Raw genomic sequence first — 19,525 nt, 5'->3', positions numbered from 1 at the left:
TTCACCTCACGGACTGCAGCAGTTCAAGAAAGCGGCTCACCACCACCTTCTCAAGGACAATTAGGGATGGGCAATAAATGCTGGCCTTGCCAGCGACGCCCAAATCCCATGAATGAATAAAAAAAAATTCATAATGGTAGATTCTCTGGAGAAAGATTTCACTTCTGCTTTTATATAGGATGTGGGATAAATTTTATAATTTCGTAGTCCTGACGCACAGCTTCACACATCGAGAATATATATCAGCAATTCAGGCATTGATGTCGTCGGGCTCAATTCATGGTCTGCACGATTTTCCAGCCATTAGTTTTAATGGATGAAAATGGTGCACGTTGCAAAATTAATAAAAGATAAGTACAGATGAAGGAGGCTGACTTGATATTCCAGAGAAACCTCTGGTTCCACCATCACAGCATCAAACGCTCTGGAATAATTCCTGGAATTTTGCATCTACCCTACCCTCCTGTAACCCAATTACTGACTCCCTCACAGTGGCTGTATCTGTGATTGTGCTCGCCATTGTAGCAGTGGGTGATGTAATGTGCCGGGAAGTACTTGGTTGAGCTTGTACATCACAGCAGAGGAATGTGCTCTGACAATTCTTTTGGTTTGATGTAGGTTACAGTTGGAAATGGAGAAAAATGATGTGGCATTCATGGGTCTTGGTATATTTCTAGGCCCAGTGGAGGTGATGTTTTATTTGGTACGGATATTGGGCACATGTGGAGCAACTAATCAAAGGTTTGATTGATTAAACTCTGCCTGATGACTCTCGCTGACTAAACCGAGCACTAAGCATGCAAGTCTTGTCATGGTTGGACTCATCGTCTTCCTCTGGTTGTTGTTGCCTGCTCCATGGCTATGCCCCTTTATGGGGCAAAGTGGTACAGCACACAAGATGTTACAATAATCATTGAGATCTTTACTGGGCCATGTCTTTTGCACATGTATTTCTTCAATCTCTCCAAGTTATGATCAGATTCACTTAGTTCAATCTCTGTATGATGACATAAAAATAAAACTCATGATACGCTATCTAATTTCAATGGATCATCTTGTTTGACTTGGACAAACTATCCCCGCTACATCCTGTCCTACAGCCCAGGGCAGAACCTTCTACTCCTGCAGAATCTTGTCTTTCGCAGGCTTTTGCTACCTGGCTGTCTGAGCAACATCTTCTTTCCAGAAGCAGCCTGCCTACCTTTCAGGTGTTAGGCATTCTTCTTTGTTTCCTGCCGGTTCATAGTCAGAAAGAGATCAGAAACTTTCAACACAATGGGTGTGAGCTGTTCATCAATTACGGAGACAAGCCACCCGTATTATTTTCAGTCTATCAAGAAACAATATAAAGTCTAGCTTATTAACTTAATAACTACTTACCAGCTCAGAGCCCCTTTTTGTTACTTGTAATAATACGCTATACTTTTAAAACACAACGTTTAAAGTAATTCTTTTTTCCAAATTCTTCCTATGGAAAAATGATCAAAAAAAACTGAAATGTGACAGAAGGATTGAGTTACAAGAAAGCACTGGGAAAGCTGGGGCTGTTTAATCTTGAAAAGAAACAACTGAGTAGGAACCTCACAGAAATAAAGAACTAGCATTTATCTAATATCTTTCACACCCTCATGTTGCAAAGCATTTGAACTACTGTTGAAATGTAGTCATTGTTGTTTTGTAGGCAAATGCAGCAACCAATTTGTGCACAGCAAAATCCCATAAATAGCAATGAGATGAATGACCACTTAATCTGTTTTGATGGTGTTGATTGAGGGATGTCTAATGGCCAGGACACCAGGAGAACTCCCTTGCTCTTTAAAAAAGCATCATTGGATTTTACATCCACTGATCAGGTAGACAAATGGCAGGCAGATGGTTTAACACCTCATCTGAAAGACAGCACCTTTGAAAAAGCAGCACTCCCTCGATGCTGCACTGAAGTGCCAGCCTAGATTATATGCTGAAGTCCTGGAGTGGGATGCAGGACATTAAATGATGCAGTAAAACTGTAGCGCTAATTGAAGATAAGCAAAGAGCAAGAGGGAATCATCTAAAATTAGTGAAAGGACAATTTAAGATGGAAATTAAGAAGAAGTTCTTTACACAAAGAGTGATTTACACTTGGAATAATATTTTTTGGTAACATAGTAGAGGTGAAAATCTACGGTCCATTCAAGATATAGTTTGATGATGTGATGTGAGGACAGTAAATCTTTTGATGGATGAGATAAAATGTACCTAATGGCTTCCCTTGTTTGTATTTATCTTGTGATTTTGTGATATTATGGTGACGTGGTTGCTACTTTACAAATTGAAACTGTGATCAATATTGTATTCTTACTCTTTAGGTTGCTATACTGGTAGTGAACAATAGAGGGCACCAACTAGAAAGGAACATAACCACCTCTGCCAACAGCTGTTCAATTAATAGCCTATTCGCCATAACATTTTATTTATAAGAAATCATCAGTTATCAGGAATTCACTCTATAATGAGGTAGAATTTTCTGTCTTAAAAGACACCAACTTCCTGATAAATAAAAATGAGGGAGGCCATTTGGTGCATCTTAGCTCATCCATCAAAAAATGACTGCCCCCTCATCACATCATCTAACTGTATCTTGAATGAACCGTAGTGTTTAGAAAACATTCTTTTGTTTGAGTGAAAATCAGAAGAACCATGCCACATTTTCACTATTATGAGATCACATGCAAGCAACACAAGATGTGCCTCTGACGTGATCTGCACCATTGTGTTGAGTGTTTGTAAACAAATGAAAAAGGTTGTCAAACGAGAAAGGAACACAACCACCTCTTCCAACAGCTGTTCAATTAATAACCTATTTACCACGACATTTTCAGGAAGACCGTACCCCTTAAACATTTATGCTGTTATTTTTAACTTTCTGTAGCTTGGTAGAAATAATAATCATTATCATATTATACAGAAGATGACTGAGCTATAAAACATAGAAATATTTTCAAACTGGACAAAATATTTACTGAACAGGAATTACACCTGAAATTAATTGTTACGGCTAGAAATATAAGAGTGCAGATCAAATTGTTTGAGGTCCTCAATTTCCTTTCTTGTAATAGAACTATTCAGTAATCAGAAATTTGCTTAAAAGAAAAGTAATTTTACACACTTAAGTACTTCAAATGTAAAACTTGTAATGTGCCATCTTTAAGAAATATGCTTCAGAAGCAAAGAAGCATAAGAGCATACAAAATTCAACACACACTTCTTTGATTGATAAAAAGTGAAGTAGATACACTGGTGAAGTCAACCAAGAGGAATGCTATCCACATCTGCTATTAAATATTGACATGAATTTGGTACATTTTTAGAAGCTGTTTTGCTTTCTGCTAAGCTTTTGCGAAAAGGAGAAGTACTGATGGCAGTAATACGCAAATAAATATTACTTTCAAGTCAGTATGTTCCTTATGCTGTGAAGAAGCAATTCCATTCAACTGAATCAAAAGTCTTTTCCATGTTACAGTGCTCCAAAGTCTTCAAAATCTTGAACTCCATGTATTCAATGGAATAATTTGCATGTTATAAGTTTATAAGAAAAATAAATTACTGTACTTCCTGGGATCAAACACTGAAATAAAACTTAATGTCACTTCAGTTTGAGCTGTGTGATATACATATTTTTCCTGACATATTATGAGGAACAACAAATATGTGAGTGTGTTTCAAGCATAACTGCAGCTCCACGGTTCAGATGAATTTCATAAACAACTCTTATGGTTTATAATGCATCATCAGACACCCCTCCCCCCAATATATTGCACTACCTTGTAATATACCTCTCATCTATTATCCTATATATATAGCTGACATTTTATAAACGCTCTCTTGGACTTTGTGATTCAGAAAATGAATAACCTTTCTAGGTGGGGTGCTAATTACTCAAGTAAATTTTATAATCTGTACTGAGCAATGAAGTCTGTCTGCAGCTATTAGAAATACCCTGTTTATTAAGAGTAAATCAATAAAAGCAGGACTCTATGACTGACATCTTCTTCACACTGTATAACTGACTTCTTTGTGTAGGATATTATCGTTCAGGTAATGTTTTTCAGGTCTGTTTGAATCACTGTGATAGGTAACTTAGATCACATCATGGACTCCCAACCCCAATCATGTTGTAAGGTCTCTTGCTTCTGTATCGCTCAGTATCACGCTCCAACTCATCCAAAACCCTGCTGCCTACAGTCTGTCCCATACTAAATCTGACTCTCTTATGACTACTGTCATTGCCAACTGTCCCCGAATGCATTTATCCAAAATTTTTGTTATCTATAAATTGCTCCATGGCCAAGCTATTATTTTAATCACCCCATCTAATATCTCTCCCAATACTTGGTGTCCATTCCTTTTATCTGTTTTTTACCCTTTCTGTAAAGCCCCTTGGAATGTTTTCTACATTAAAGGCACATCTAAATATATAAATGCAAGCTGTTGTTATCTAAGCCCAGATAAACCACAAATTTATCAGCACCAAGCACCAGTAAGATTCCTATTGCTTATCCTAGGACGACCCATTAGGGCATTGATTTGCTGGATTATCTGGAGCCAAGTGGGAAGAATCCCAACCCCAGGAGTACAGTTACTAAATGACCATCCTATTCAAAGCTTTCATTGATGATGTGCTGGATGACACGTGTTCCAGGCATTACTGATGGAATTGTAGCACTCCTGTTGTTGACAGACTTGTCTGGAGTCCAGTGCATTTTCTGACGTGCCCCTAGTACACCTGCAAATGAACATAATGAAAATTAAGAGAAAAGTTAATGTTCGATAATTCTATTTTATAAAGATGGGCAATTAAAAGCCACCATGTTCAATGTCGGTATGTTCCATAAAACATTTTCAATAATGTTGAGGAAGTTGATTTAAGCTTTCACCTCAATTGATCACATTTGCATAGCACTGCAGGCATAAATTGCATATTCGGATGAACAAGCATTCTTCTCCACAACCCAGTGTCTCCTAACGGATTTATTAAAAGAGGCATTCTTCACCACGTAGTTATACTTTCCATTCCTCTTGTGCGAGATATGTTATGCGTGTGAAAGACTGGTCGGTCCAGGATAGGTTTCATTGGGGGTAAGGGCACGGGTGGTGGAGATACAAAGTCCCGCCGGCAGTGCGCATGCGTAGCCGCCCGATGGCCTGCTGGGAGTTGTAGTTTCTAACACCACGCGCGGCTGTGGGTGAGGGGCGTGTTATGGACTACAATTCCCAGAGTGCCCTGCGCTCGGCATCAGGCGCTGAGTGCAATAGGAGCCGGTTTGAATCCGTCGCCAGCGTTCGGGCTGATGTGAAGGGGGTTGGGTGGCGGCCGAAAGGCAACGGCGGGCGAGGAGGTAACGGAGGCTTGGTGGAAATGTACGGGTTGAGCGCCGTGGCGAGGCAGGCAGCGGCCGGCGGCTGTGCGCGGCACCTGGTGTCAGTTAGCTGGCGGTTGGCGGACAGTGGTGTGGAGCTGGCCGGCTTCAGGGTTTTCGCCGCCAGCCTGGTAACGGTGGGGGCGGCCTCGGTAAAACGGGACAATGGAGCCGCCTCGACTAGGAATGGCGACCGGATCCTGAGCATCGGCAATATGAACCCGCAGGTCCGGGCAACCGAGTACGCGGTCCGGGGACCCATCGTCATTAAAGCAGGAGAGATCGAGAAGGAGCTGCAACAGGTGGGTGCGAGCCGGCGGCACCGATCCCCATACCTCGCGGCAACAAGTGCAGCTCCCAGGGTGTTTGTAGGACGATACAGCACAGAAGGAGGCCATTCGGCCCATCGTGCCTGTGTCGGCTCTTTGAAAGAGCTGTCCAATTGGTCTCACTCCCCTTGCTCTTGTCCCGTAGCCCCTGCAAATTGTTCCCCAGCTAGAGGGCCAGTCCCTGCGCCCCGGCCAGAGACCGTGGACAACTGGAGGACCAGTCCCAATGCCCCTGGCAGAGGGCTTCTGTGAGGATCATGGACGTAGAAAAGGGCCTATGAGCTTGCCACACATTGCGGACCTGGTAAAGGGCTAGTGAAGTGTTTCTAGGATCCTCTCCAACTTAAATATTGAGCACAAAAGAAATCCTTTAAAAAATCTACCAGATGCCAACAGAAAAATTATGTTCTTATGTTGCTTTGACAGTTGTGACTATAGAAGAAGCATTGGTGTATCGGAAAGTCTGTTCACAAAGTTCAGATCAGGGAGGCTATTTGGACTTTTAGCTTGTCTCTCCATAGAAAGACCAACGATCCTTTCCTTCCCCCATCAACGTCTAACTGTTATCTCTGATGTAGATATCTTGTATAACATGTTCCTGGGACTTGGTCATTGTCGAGAATTTTTTTTACATTTTGACAAAACAAGCCTGACTTGTGACTAAGACATTTTAACTTCTGCAAAACAATTTTGGGATAATGAAGATTCAATTTGGTGGCAAGTGTTTATCATTGAAAGTTAGGGCACAGAAGAAGGCCATTCAGCCCATCGTTTCTGTGCTGGCCAAAAAAGAGCTATCCAGCTTAATCCCGCTTTCCAGCACTTGGTCTGTAGCCTTGCAGGTTACGGCACTTCAAGTGCACATCCAAGTACTTTTTAAAAGAGTTAAGGGTTTCTGCCTCTACCACCCTTTCAGGCAGTGAGTTCCAGACCCCTATCACCCTCTCGGTGAAAACATTTCCTCCTCTGCTCCCCTCGAATCCGTCTACCAATTGCTTTAAATCTATGCCCCCTGGTCACTGACCCCTCTGCTAAGGGAAATATGTCCTTCCTATCCACTCTATCTAGGCCCCTCATAATTTTATATACCTCAATTAAATCACCCCTCAGCCTCCTCTGTTCCAATGAAAAAAACCCAGCCGATCCAATCCTTCCTCGTAGCTAAAATTCTCCAGTCCTGGCAACATCCTCGTGAATCTCCTCTGCACCCTCTCTAGTGCAATCACATCTTTCCTGTAATGTGGTGACCAGAACTGTACGCAGTACTCAAGCTGTGGCCTAAGTAGTGTTTTATACAGTTCTAACATAACCTCCCTGCTCTTAAATTCTGTGTTTCAATTTATAAAGGAAAGAATCCCAAATGCCATTTTAACCACCTTATCTACTTGTCCTGCTACCTTCAGGGATCTGTGGACATGCACTCCAAGGTCCCTCTGTTCTTCTACGCCTCTCAGTATCCTGCCATTGATTGTGTATTCCCTTGCCTTGTTTGCTCTTCCCAAATACATTACCTCACACTTCTCCAGATTGAATTCCATTTGCTACTTTTCTGCCCACCTGACCAGTCATAAGAACATAAGAAATAGGAGCAGGAGTAGGCCAGTCGGCCCTTCGAGCCTGCTCCGCCATTTAATAAGATCATGGCTGATCTGATCCTAACCTCAAATCTAAATTCATGTCCAATTTCCTGCCCGCTCCCCGTAACCCATAATTCCCTTCACTTCTAGGAAACTGTCTATTTCTGCTTTTAATTTATTCAATGATGTAGCTTCCTGGGGCAGCAAATTCCACAGACCTACCACCCTCTGAGTGAAGAAGTTTCCCCTCATCTCAGTTTTGAAGGAGCAGCCCCTTATTCTAAGATTATGCCCCCTAGTTCTAGTTTCACCCATCCTTGGGAACATCCTCACCGCATCCATCCGATCAAGCCCCTTCACAATCTTATATGTTTCAATCAGATCGCCTCTCATTCTTCTGAACTCCAATGAGTAGAGTCCCAATCTACTCAACCTCTCCTCATATGTCCATCCCCGGGATTAACCGAATGAACCTTCTTTGTACTGCCTCGAGAGCAAGTATGTCTTCTTAAGTATGGACACCAAAACTGTATGCAGTATTCTAGGTGCGGTCTCACCAATACCTTATATAACTGCAGCAATACCTCCCTGTTTTTATATTCTATCCCCCTAGCAATAAACGCCAACATTCCGTTGGCCTTCTTGATCACCTGCTGCACCTGCATACTAACTTTTTGATTTTCTTGCACTCGGACCCCCAGATCCCTTTGTACTGCAGTACTTTCCAGTCTCTTGCCATCAAGATAATAACTTGCTCTCTGGTTTTCCCTGTCAAAATGCATAACCTCACATTTTCCAATATTGTATTTCATCTGCCAAATCTCCGCCCACTCACCCAGCCCGTCTATATCCCCCTGCAGGTTTTTTTATGTCCTCCTCACTCTCTACTTTCCCTCCCATCTTTGTATCATCTGCAAACTTCGATATGTTACACTCGATCCCCTCCCCCAAATCGTTAATATAGATTGTAAAGAGTTGGGGACCCAGCACCGACCCCTGCGGAACACCACTGGCTACTGGTTGCCAGTCCGAGAATGAACCATTTATCCCAACTCTCTGCTTCCTGTTAGATAACCGATCCTCCACCCATGCCAGAATATTACCCCCAATCCAGTGATTCTTTATCTTGAGCAATAATCTTTTATGTGGCACCTTGTCGAATGCCTTCAGTCCATTGATATCTTCCTACAGTCGACAGCTTTCCTCCTTACTATCAACCACATGGCCAATTTTTGTATCATCTGCAAACTTTTTAATCATGCCCCTTACATTTAGGTCTAAATCATTAATATATACCACAAAAAGCAAGGGATCTAGCACTGAACCCTGTGGAACCCCACTGGAAACAGCTTTCCAGTCACAAAAACACCTGTCGACCATTACCCTTAGCTTCCTGCCACTGAGCCAATTTTGGATCCAACTTGGCACTTTCCCTTGGATCCCATGGGCTTTTACTTTTCTGAGCAGTCTGCCATGTGGGACCTTGTCAAAATCCATGTAGACTACATCAAACACGCTGCCCTCATCGATCTTCCTCGTAACCGCCTCAAAAAATTCATTCAAGTTAGTCAGATACGACCTTTCCTTAACAAATCCATGCTGACTGTCCTTGATCAATCCGTGCCTTTCCAAATGCTGATTTATACCGTCCCTCAGAATTGTTTCCAATAATTTGCCCACCTCCAAGGTTAGGCTGCCTAACTTGTAATTACTCAGTCTATCATTTTCTCCCTTTTTAAACAATGGTACAACATTAGCAGTCCTCCAATCCTCTGGCACCATGCCTGCAGCCAGAGAAGATTTGAAAATGATAGTCAGAGCCTCTGCTATTTCCTCCCTTGCTTCTCTTAACAGCCTGGGTTACATTTCATCAGGGCCTGGCGATTTATCTACTTTCATAGATGCTAATCCCCTTAATATTTCCTCCTTCACTATGTTTATCCCATCCAATATTTCACACTTCTTCTCCTTAACTATATTGTCTGCATCGTCCCCCTCTTTTATGAAGACAGACGCAAAATATACATTAAGAACCATACCCACATCTTCCGCCTCCACGCATAGGTTACCTTTTTGTCTCTAATAGGCCCTACTCTTTCCTTAGTCATCCTCTTGCTCCTTATGTATTTATAAAACATCTTTGGGTTTTCTTTGATTTTACTTGTCAGTATTTTTTCATGCCCTCTCTTTGCTTTCCGAATATCCTTTTTAATTTCTCCCCTGCGCTTTCTGCAGTATTGCACTCTCGGTGTCTGACATAAGCTTCCCTTTTTTGCCTTATCTTACCCTGTATGCTCCTTGATATCCAGGAGGCTCTAGATTTGACATTCCCACCCTTTTTCTTTGTTGGAACATATTTGCTCTGAACCCTCACTATCTTCCCCCTTGAATGCCTCCCCTGTTCTGACACTGATAGTGGTTATGTTACTGGACTAGTAATCCAGAGGCCTGGACTAAAATCCAGAGTCATGAGTTCAAATCCCGCCACGGCAGCTGGCGAATTTAAATTCAATTAATTAATTAAAAATTCAATTAATTAAATAAAAATCTGGAATTAAAATACTAGCATCAGTAATGATGGCCATGAAACTACCGGATTGTCGTAAAAACCCATCTGGTTCACTAATGCCCTTTAGGGAAGGAAACCTGCCGTCCTTACCCGGTCTGGCCTATATGTGACTCCAGACCCACAGCAATGTGGTTGATTCTTAATTGCCCTCTGAAATGGCCTAGCAAGCCACTCAGTTGTAAAATCTCGCTACGAAAAGTCATAATAAGAATAAAACCGGACGGACCACCCGGCATCGGACCACTAGGCACCGGACACGACAACGGCAAAACACCAAGCCCAGTCAACCCTGCAAGGTCCTCCTTACTAACATCTGGGGACTTGTGCCAAAATTGGGAGAGCTGTCCCACAGACGAGTCAAGCAACAGCCTGACATAGCCATACTCACAGAATCATATCTTTCAGCCAACGTCCCAGACTCTTCCATCACCATCCCTGGGTATGTCCTGTCCCACCGGCAGGACAGACCCACCAGAGGTGGCGGTACAGTGATATACAGTCAGGAGGGAGTGGCCCTGGGAGTCCTCAACATTGACTCTGGACCCCATGAAATCTCATGGCATCAGGTCAAACATGGACAAGGAAACCTCCTGTTGATTACCACCCACCGTCCTCCCTCAGCTGATGAATCAGTCCTCCTCCATGTTGAGCACCACTTGGAGGAAGCACTGAGGGTAGCAAGGGCACAAAATGTACTCTGGGTGGGGGACTTCAATGTCCATCACCAAGAGTGGCTCGGTAGCACCACTACTGACCGAGCTGGCCGAGTCCTGAAGGACATAGCTGCCAGACTGGGCCTGCGGCAGGTGGTGAGCGAACCAACACGAGGGACAAACTTGCTTGACCTCGTCCTCACCAATCCACCTGTCGCAAATGCATCTGTCCATGACAGTATTGGTAGGAGTGACCACCGCGCAGTCCTCGTGGAGATGAAGTCCCGTCTTCGCACTGAGGACACCATCCAACGTTCTTGTGTGGCACTACCACCGTGCTAAATGGGATAGATTCAGAATGGATCTAGCAGCTCAAAACTGGGCATCCATGAGGCGCTGTGGGCCATCAGCAGCAGCAGCAGAATTGTATTCCACCACAATCTATAATCTCATGGCCCGGCATATTCCTCACTCTACCATTACCAACAAGCCAGGGGATCAACCCTGGTTCAATGAGGAGTGTAGAAGAGCATGCCAGGAGCAGCACCAGGCGTACCTAAAAATGAGGTGCCAACCTGGTGAAGCTACAACTCAGGACTACATGCATGCTAAACAGCGGAAGCAACATGCTATAGACAGAGCTAAGCGATTCCACAACCAACGGATCACATCAAAGCTCTGCAGTCCTGCCACATCCAGTCGTGAATGGTGGTGGACAATGAAACAACTAACGGGAGGAGGAGGCTCTGCAAACATCCCCATCCTCAATGATGGCGGAGTCCAGCACGTGAGTGCAAAAGACAAGGCTGAAGCGTTTGCAACCATCTTCAGCCAGAAGTGCCGAGTGGATGATCCATCTCGGCCTCCTCCCGATATCCCCACCATCACAGAAGCCAGTCTTCGGCTAATTCGATTCACTCCACGTGATATCAAGAAACGGCTGAGTGCACTGGATACAGCAAAGGCTATGGGCCCCGACAACATCCCAGCTGTAGTGCTGAAGACTTGTGCTCCAGAACTAGCTGCGCCTCTAGCCAAGCTGTTCCAGTGCAGCTACAACACTGGCATCCACCCGACAATGTGGAAAATTGCCCAGGTATGTCCTGTCCACAAAAAGCAGGACAAATCCAATCTGGCCAATTACCGCCCCATCAGTCTACTCTCAATCATCAGCAAAGTGATGGAAGGTGTCATCGACAATGCTATCAAGCGGCACTTACTCACCAATAACCTGCTCACTGATGCTCAGTTTGGTTTCCGCCAGGACCACTCGGCTCCAGACCTCATTACAGCCTTGGTCCAAACATGGACAAAAGAGCTGAATTCCAGAGGTGAGGTGAGAGTGACTGCCCTTGACATCAAGGCAGCATTTGACCGAGTGTGGCACCAAGGAGCCCTAGTAAAATTGAAGTCAATGGGAATCAGGGGGAAAACTCTTCAGTGGCTGGAGTCATACCTAGCACAAAGGAAGATGGTAGTGGTTGTTGGAGGCCAATCATCTCAGCCCCAGGGCATTGCTGCAGGAGTTCCTCAGGGCAGTGTCCTAGGCCCAACCATCTTCAGCTGCTTCATCAATGACCTTCCCTCCATCATAAGGTCAGAAATGGGGATGTTCGCTGATGACTGCACAGTGTTCAGTTCCATTCGCATCCCCTCAAATAATGAAGCAGTCCGAGCCCGCATGCAGCAAGACCTGGACAACATCCAGGCTTGGGCTCATAAGTGGCAAGTAACATTTGCGCCAGATAAGTGCCAGGCAATGACCATCTCCAATAAGAGAGAGCCTAACCACCTCCCCCTGACATTCAACGGCATTACCATCACCGAATCCCCCACCATCAACATCCTGGGGGTCACCATTGACCAGAAACTTAACTGGACCAGCCATATAAATACTGTGGCTACGAGAGCAGGTCAGAGGTTGAGTATTCTATGGCGAGTGACTCACCTCCTGACTCCCCAAAGCCTTTCCACCATCTACAGGGCACAAGTCAGGAGTGTGATGGAATACTCTCCACTTGCTTGGATGAGTGCAGCTCCAACAACACTCCAGAAGCTCGACACCATCCAAGATAAAGCAGCCCGCTTGATTGGCACCCCATCCACCACACTAAACATTCACTCCCTTCACCACCAGCGCACTGTGGCTGCAGTGTGCACCATCCACAGGATGCACTGCAGCAACTCGCCAAGGCTTCTTCGACAGCACCTCCCAAACCCGCGACCTCTACCACCTAGAAGGACAAGAGCAGCAGGCACATGGGAACAACACCACCTGCACGTTCCCCTCCAAGTCATACACCATCCCGACTTAGAAATATATCGCCGTTCCTTCATTGTCGCTGGGTCAAAATCCTGGAACTCCCTTCCTAACAGCACTGTGGGAGAACGGTCACCACACAGACTGCAGCGGTTCAAGAAGGCGGCTCACCACCACCTTCTCGAGGGCAATTAGGGATGGGCAATAAATGCTGGCCTCGCCAGCGACGCCCACATCCCGTGAACGAATAAAAAAAAAGCTCTTTCCAGTCCACTTTTGCTAAATCACTTCTCAGCTTAGTAAAATTTGCCTTTCCCCAATTGAGGACTTTTACTCCTGTTCTGTCTTTGCCCTTTTCCATAACTATGCTAAATCTAACTGAATTATGATGACTACTACCAAAATACTCTCTCACTGATACTCCTTCCACCTGCCTTTTCCCTAAAACTAAATCCAGAACTGCCCCCTCTCTTGTTGGGCTTGCTATGTACTGGCTAAAAAAGTTTTCCTGAATCATTTTAAGAATTCTGCACCCTCTATACCTTTTACATCGATTCTATCCCAGTTAATATTAGGGTAGTTGAAATCCCCTACTATTACTGCTCTATTGTTTTGGCACTTCTCAGAAATTTGCCTACATATTTGCTCTTCTATCTCCCTCTGACTGCTTGGGGGTCTATAGTACATTCCCAGTAGTGTGATTGCCCCTTTTGTTCTTTAGCTCAACCCATATAGCCTCATTTGATGATCCTTCTAACATATCATCCCTCCTCACAGCTGTAATTGTTTCCTTTACCAATATTGCCACCCCCCCCCCTTTTTTATCTCCCTCTCTATCTCATCTGAAAACCCTGTAACCAGGAGCTGCCATTCCTGCCCCTCTTTATGCCATATTTCAGCAATAGCTATGATATCATACTTCCACGTGTCTATCTGTGCCCTCAGCTCATCTGTCTTATTCACTAGACTCCTTGTATTGAAGTATATACCATTAAGCACTGCCAAACTCTTTTGTGGTCTATTTTCTAACCTTTGTTTCCTCTGCCTTCCAAACTCACTCACTAATTTTCTGCCTTCCATTTCCAGCTCTGCTTCTCTCCCTTCTGAATCTACGCTCAGGTTCCCATCCCCCTGCCAAGCTAGTTTAAACCCTCCCCAACAGCACTAGCAAAACACCCTGTGAGGATATTGATCCCGGCCCTGTTGAGATGCAACCCGTCCGGCTTGTATAGGTTCCACCTCCCCCAGAACTGGTTCCAATGCCCCAGAAATCTAAAGGCCTCCCTCCTGCACCATCTCTCCAGTCACACATTCATCTGCACTATGCTCCTATTCCTATACTCACTAGCGCGTGGCACTGGGAGTAATCCGGAGATTACTACCTTTTGAGGTCCTACTTATTAATCTCTCCTAGCTCCCTAAAATCTACCTGCAGGACCTCATCCATCTTTCTGCCTATGTCGTTGGTACCATTATGAACCACGACCTCTTGCTGTTCACCCTCCCCCCTCAGAAATCTCTGCAGCCGCTCAGTGACATCCTTGACCCTGGCACCAGGGAGGCACCATGCCACCCTGGAATCACGTCTACAGCCGCAGAAATGCCTGTCTGTTCCCCTAACTATTGAATCCTCTATCACTAGTGATCTCCTGACCTTTCTCCTCGCCCGTACAGCTGAGCCACCCATGGTGCCGTCGACTTAGCTCTGGCTGTACTCCCAGAGGAATCCTCTCCCTCACCAGTATTCCAATACTGGTTAGAAAGCAAGATGCACTCGGGACTTCTGCACTACCTGCCTGGTCTATCAGAGCTATAAAACTAATCAAACATTTCTCTCAATAATCCCATGCCACAAGGCATTTAGCTGTTTCTTCTCTTGGCCATACCCCTCAATCTTGAGATGTTCAAAGTTTGATCCCTTTTGCGTTTTGGGGATTTGCAGCATACATTTTTATCCAGTCTTTTCTTAGAATTTTTGAGTGATACCAGTGGTAGGTGGAGCGACTTGTTGGGGCCACTGTGGAGGCAGTACCACATAGGAAGACACAGTTGCTTTTTTTAAAAAAAATTGTTCTTGGGATGTGGATGATGCTGGCAAGGCTACATTTATTGAAACTATAAAACTGACTTGAAATGTTGCACTGCTGTCTTTGCATCAAAACTTCCCCCTGCCCCCCCCCCCCACCCCCGCTTTGAATATTTTAAGTTGCTGGTTTAAGATTAGTTTGAAGAGTGATCATATTATGTTCCAAAACAAAGTAAATTTGCACAGGTTTTGTTTTTAACAAGTCTCAGGCTCCAGGCACGGAGATGTGTATTAAAGTAAAACGTGCCAGTTTGTTGTAGCTCACCATCTACTTCAGACAGAAACAGTGAGAGTCAATTGTCTGACTCAATGCCTGTTAAGCTAGTGTAGGTTGATGAAGGCAGAAATGATGATGAAGTGGGACAGGATACTGTGGCCACATCTTTCACAAGTTAGTGTTTGTGGCGAATGGGAGGCCAACAAGGTGGGCATTGTAGTAATTGAGTCTAAAGGTGATAAAACATGGATAAAGGTTTTAGTGGCAGCAATGCTGATGTAGGGGCAGAGATGGGCAATGTTATGTAGGTGGACTTGGTGTGGGGTTTGAAGCTCTGTTTTGGGTTGAAAAGAATGCCAATGCTATGCATGATCAGGTTCAACCTGAGTGAGTAGCTTGAATCTGTGGCAAGGGAGAAGAGTTTATGGGGGTGAGTGCTGAAAATGATGGCTTCAGTCTTCCTGAGGTTCATATGGAGGAAGTTGACTTGTTGAACAGGCAGTCTGACAGAATGGAGGTAATGATGAAGTTGAGAGAGGTGTTTGAGAGGTAGAGCTGGATGTCATCAACAGGGGTCATTGTTGGGGTTCAGGAACAGGAATTCTGCCCCTTATTTTTCCTTCCTTATACAACTGAAGGTCATTCATGAAACAGCTGAAGATAGTTGGGCCTAGGACGCTGACCTGAGGAACTCCTGGGGCTGAGATGATTGGCATCCGACGACCATAACCATCTTCCTTTGTGCCAGGCATGACTCCAACCACTGAGGAGTTTTACCAGGGCTCCTTGGTGCCACACTCTATCAAAGGGCAGTCACTCTCACCTTGCCTCTACAATTCAACTCTTGTGTTCATGTTTGGACCAAGGTTGTGATGAGGCCTGGAGCCGAGTGGTTCTGGCGGAAATCAAACTGAGCATTGGTGAACAGGTTATGGGTTGCTGCTTGATAGAACCGTTGACGACTCCTTCCATCACTTTGCTGATGATTGGGATTAGGCTGATGCCCTCCAAAAAAATGATTGGAACTGCTCACATGTACATGTAGACTCTTCTTTCTTGGAAACCCCATCCTGATTTTAGGTTGTATTCCTTTGCTGGAGGTGGTGGCTCAGCAGAGTGAAATCTTGTGACATTGAGGGATTTTTTTGCTTAACTGGTTCTGCTGTATATGTGCCATCCAATATGAATGTAAATTTGTATGTAGAATGCATGGATCCAAAATATAGAGGATATTGTAATCCATTTTATAAGTTGCTATCATAGCCTTACAACATTTCAGCTCCTTTACTTTAACACCATGTCAAACCACCTTTTCTAGGTTGTCAATGGACTTTTAAAAAGATTCATGCAGAAAATTATGAATTCTTTGCATGAACAACATTTACACCTCTTAATAATCCAGATTTTAATATAGATACATCACTCACCTTAGTACTTTGAATTAAAACAATACCTTGCATTTATAGAGTCATAGAGTCATAGAGTTATACAGCACGGATAGAGGCCCTTCGGCCCATCGTGTCCGCGCCGGCCATCAAGCCCTGTCTACTCTAATCCCATATTCCAGCATTTGGTCCGTAGCCTTGTATGCTATGGCATTTCAAGTGCTCATCCAAATGCTTCTTGAATGTTGTGAGGGTTCCTGCCTCCACAACCCTTTCAGGCAGTGAGTTCCAGACTCCAACCACCCTCTGGGTGAAAAAGTTCTTTCTCAAATCCCCTCTAAACCTCCCGCCTTTTACCTTGAATCTATGTCCCCTTGTTATAGAACCCTCAACGAAGGGAAAAAGCTCCTTAGTATCCATCCTATCTGTGCCCCTCATAATTTTGTACACCTCAATCATGTCCCCCCTCAGCCTCCTCTGCTCCAAGGAAAACAAACCCAATCTTCCCAGTCTCTCTTCATAGCTGAAGCACTCCAGCCCTGGTAACATCCTGGTGAATCTCCTCTGCACCCTCTCCAAAGCGATCACATCCTTCCTGTAGTGTGGCGACCAGAACTGCACACAGTACTCCAGCTGTGGCCTAACCAGTGTTTTATACAGCTCCATCATAACCTCCTTGCTCTTATATTCTATGCCTCGGCTAATAAAGGCAAGTATCCCATATGCCTTCTTTACCACCTTATCTACCTGTTCCGCCGCCTTCAGGAATCTGTGAACTTGCACACCAAGATCCCTCTGACCCTCTGTCTTGCCTAGGGTCCTCCCATTCATTGTGTATTCCCTTGCCTTGTTAGTCCCTCCAAAGTGCATCACCTCGCACTTTTCCGGGTTAAATTCCATTTGCCACTGTTCCGCCCATCTGACCAACCCATCTATATCGTCCTGCAGACTGAGGCTATCCTCCTCGCTATTTACCACCCTACCAATTTTTGTATCATCAGCGAACTTACTGATCATACCTTTTACATTCATATCCAAGTCATTAATGTAGACCACAAACAGCAAGGGACCCAGCACCGATCCCTGTGGTACCCCACTGGCCACAGGCTTCCAGTCACAAAAACAACCTTCGACCATCACCCTCTGCCTTCTGCCACTAAGCCAGTTTTGTATCCAAAGTGCCAAGGCACCCTGGATTCCATGGGCTCGTACCTTCTTGACCAGTCTCCTGTGGGGGACTTTATCGAAGGTCTTACTGAAATCCATGTATACCACATCCACTGCGTTACCCTCATCCACACGCCTAGTCACCCCCTCAAAAAATTCAATCAAATTAGTCAGACATGATCTTCCCTTGACAAAGCCATATTGACTATCCCTGATTAATCCTTGCTTCTCCAAGTGGAGACTAATTTTGTCCTTCAGAATTTTTTCCAATAATTTTCCTACCACTGATGTTAGGCTCATTGGCCTGTAGTTCCCCGGTTTTTCCCTACTCCCCTTCTTGAATAATGGTATTACATTAGCGGTTCTCCAGTCCTCTGGCACATCCCCTGTGGCCAGAGAGGTTCTGAATATATGTGTTAGAGCCCCCGCAATCTCCTCCTTTGCCTCACACAGTAGCCTGGGATACATTTCATCCGGGCCTGGGGATTTATCCATTTTTAGGCCTGCTAAAACCGCCAATACCTCCTCCCGCTCGATGTTAATATGTTCGAGTATATCACAGTCCCCCTGCCGTATTTCTATGTCTACATCGTCCTTCTCCATAGTGAAAACAGATGCAAAAAATTCATTCAGAACCCCTCCTACATCTGCCGGCTCCACACACAGATTGCCATTTTTGTCCCTAATGGGCCCTATTTTTTCCCTAGTCATCCTCTTACCCTTAATATACTTATAAAACATCTTAGGATTTTCCTTTATTTTGCTCGCCAGTGTTATTTCATGGCCCCTCCTTGATCTCCTAATTTCTTTTTTAAGTATCCCCCTGCACTTTTTGTACTCCTCTAGGACTTTCTCCGTCTTTAGCCTTTTGTATCTGCCAAAAGCCCTCCTTTTTTTCCTAATCCATTCTCGTATATCCCCTGACATCCAAGGTTCCCTGGAGTTCTTGGAACCACCCTTGACCTTTACGGGAACATGTTGCCATTGTATGGTCTCAATCTCCCTTCTGAAAGACTCCCATTGCTCCGATGCGGATTTTCCTACAAGCAGCTGATCCCAGTCCATTTTGGCCAGATCCTGCCTTATCCTATTAAAATCGGCCTTCCCCCAATTTAGAACCTTTATTTCCGGCGCCTCCCTGTCCTTTTCGATGACCACCTTAAATCTCACCGAATTATGGTCACTGTCACCAAAGTGCTCACCTACTAGCACTTCTTCCACTTGGCCGGCCACATTCCCTAGAATTAGGTCCAGTACCGCCCCCTCTCTTGTAGGACTTTCTACATGCTGGCTCAAAAAGCTCTCCTGGATGCACGTTAAGAATTTTGTACCCTCTAAGCCTTTTACACTCTGAGTATCCCAGTTAATATTGGGGAAGTTGAAATCCCCCACTATTATTACCCTATTATTTGCACAATTTTCTGAGATTTGCCTACATATCTGTTCCTCTATCTCCCCCTGACTGTTTGGGGGCCTATAGTACACTCCCATCAAAGTGCTTGCCCCCTTTTTGTTTTTAAGCTCCACCCATATGGCCTCATTAGAGGAACCTGCTAATATATCATCCCTCCTGATGGCAGTAATTGATTCTTTAATTAATATTGCGATCCCCCCCTCCTCTTATACCTCCCCCTCTGTCTCGCCTAAAGATTCTGTACCCTGGAATATTGAGCTGCCAGTCTTGCCCCTCCCTCAACCATGTCTCTGTGACAGCAACAATATCATACTCCCATGTGTTTATCAACACCTTCAGTTCGTCCACCTTATTCGCAAGACTCCTTGCATTACAACACCAAGTTATAGTCCAGCAATTTTATTTTAAATTCGCAAGCTTTCGGAGGCTACCTCCTTCCTCAGGTGAACGATGTGGAAATGATCATTTC

General features: G+C 44.7%; 1 protein-coding gene across 1 annotated transcript in view; it reads left to right on the top strand.

The window, feature by feature from the left end:
* Positions 1-5,271: 5,271 nt before the first annotated feature.
* The window catches only part of gpt2 (glutamic pyruvate transaminase (alanine aminotransferase) 2), a 48,999-nt gene continuing 34,745 nt past the window's right edge, over positions 5,272-19,525 (top strand). The window contains exon 1 of the mRNA XM_067997931.1: positions 5,272-5,701. Coding sequence (XP_067854032.1) covers positions 5,399-5,701 — 303 coding nt within the window. The 5' untranslated portion in view covers positions 5,272-5,398. The remainder of the gene's footprint in view (positions 5,702-19,525) is intronic.

The sequence above is a fragment of the Heptranchias perlo genome, chromosome 16 (assembly GCF_035084215.1).
Source record: "Heptranchias perlo isolate sHepPer1 chromosome 16, sHepPer1.hap1, whole genome shotgun sequence".
In the NCBI taxonomy this organism is placed as follows: Eukaryota; Metazoa; Chordata; class Chondrichthyes; order Hexanchiformes; family Hexanchidae; genus Heptranchias; species Heptranchias perlo.
The sequence above is the reverse complement of the archived record's forward strand: the minus strand, read 5'-3'. Positions and strand labels throughout refer to the sequence as shown.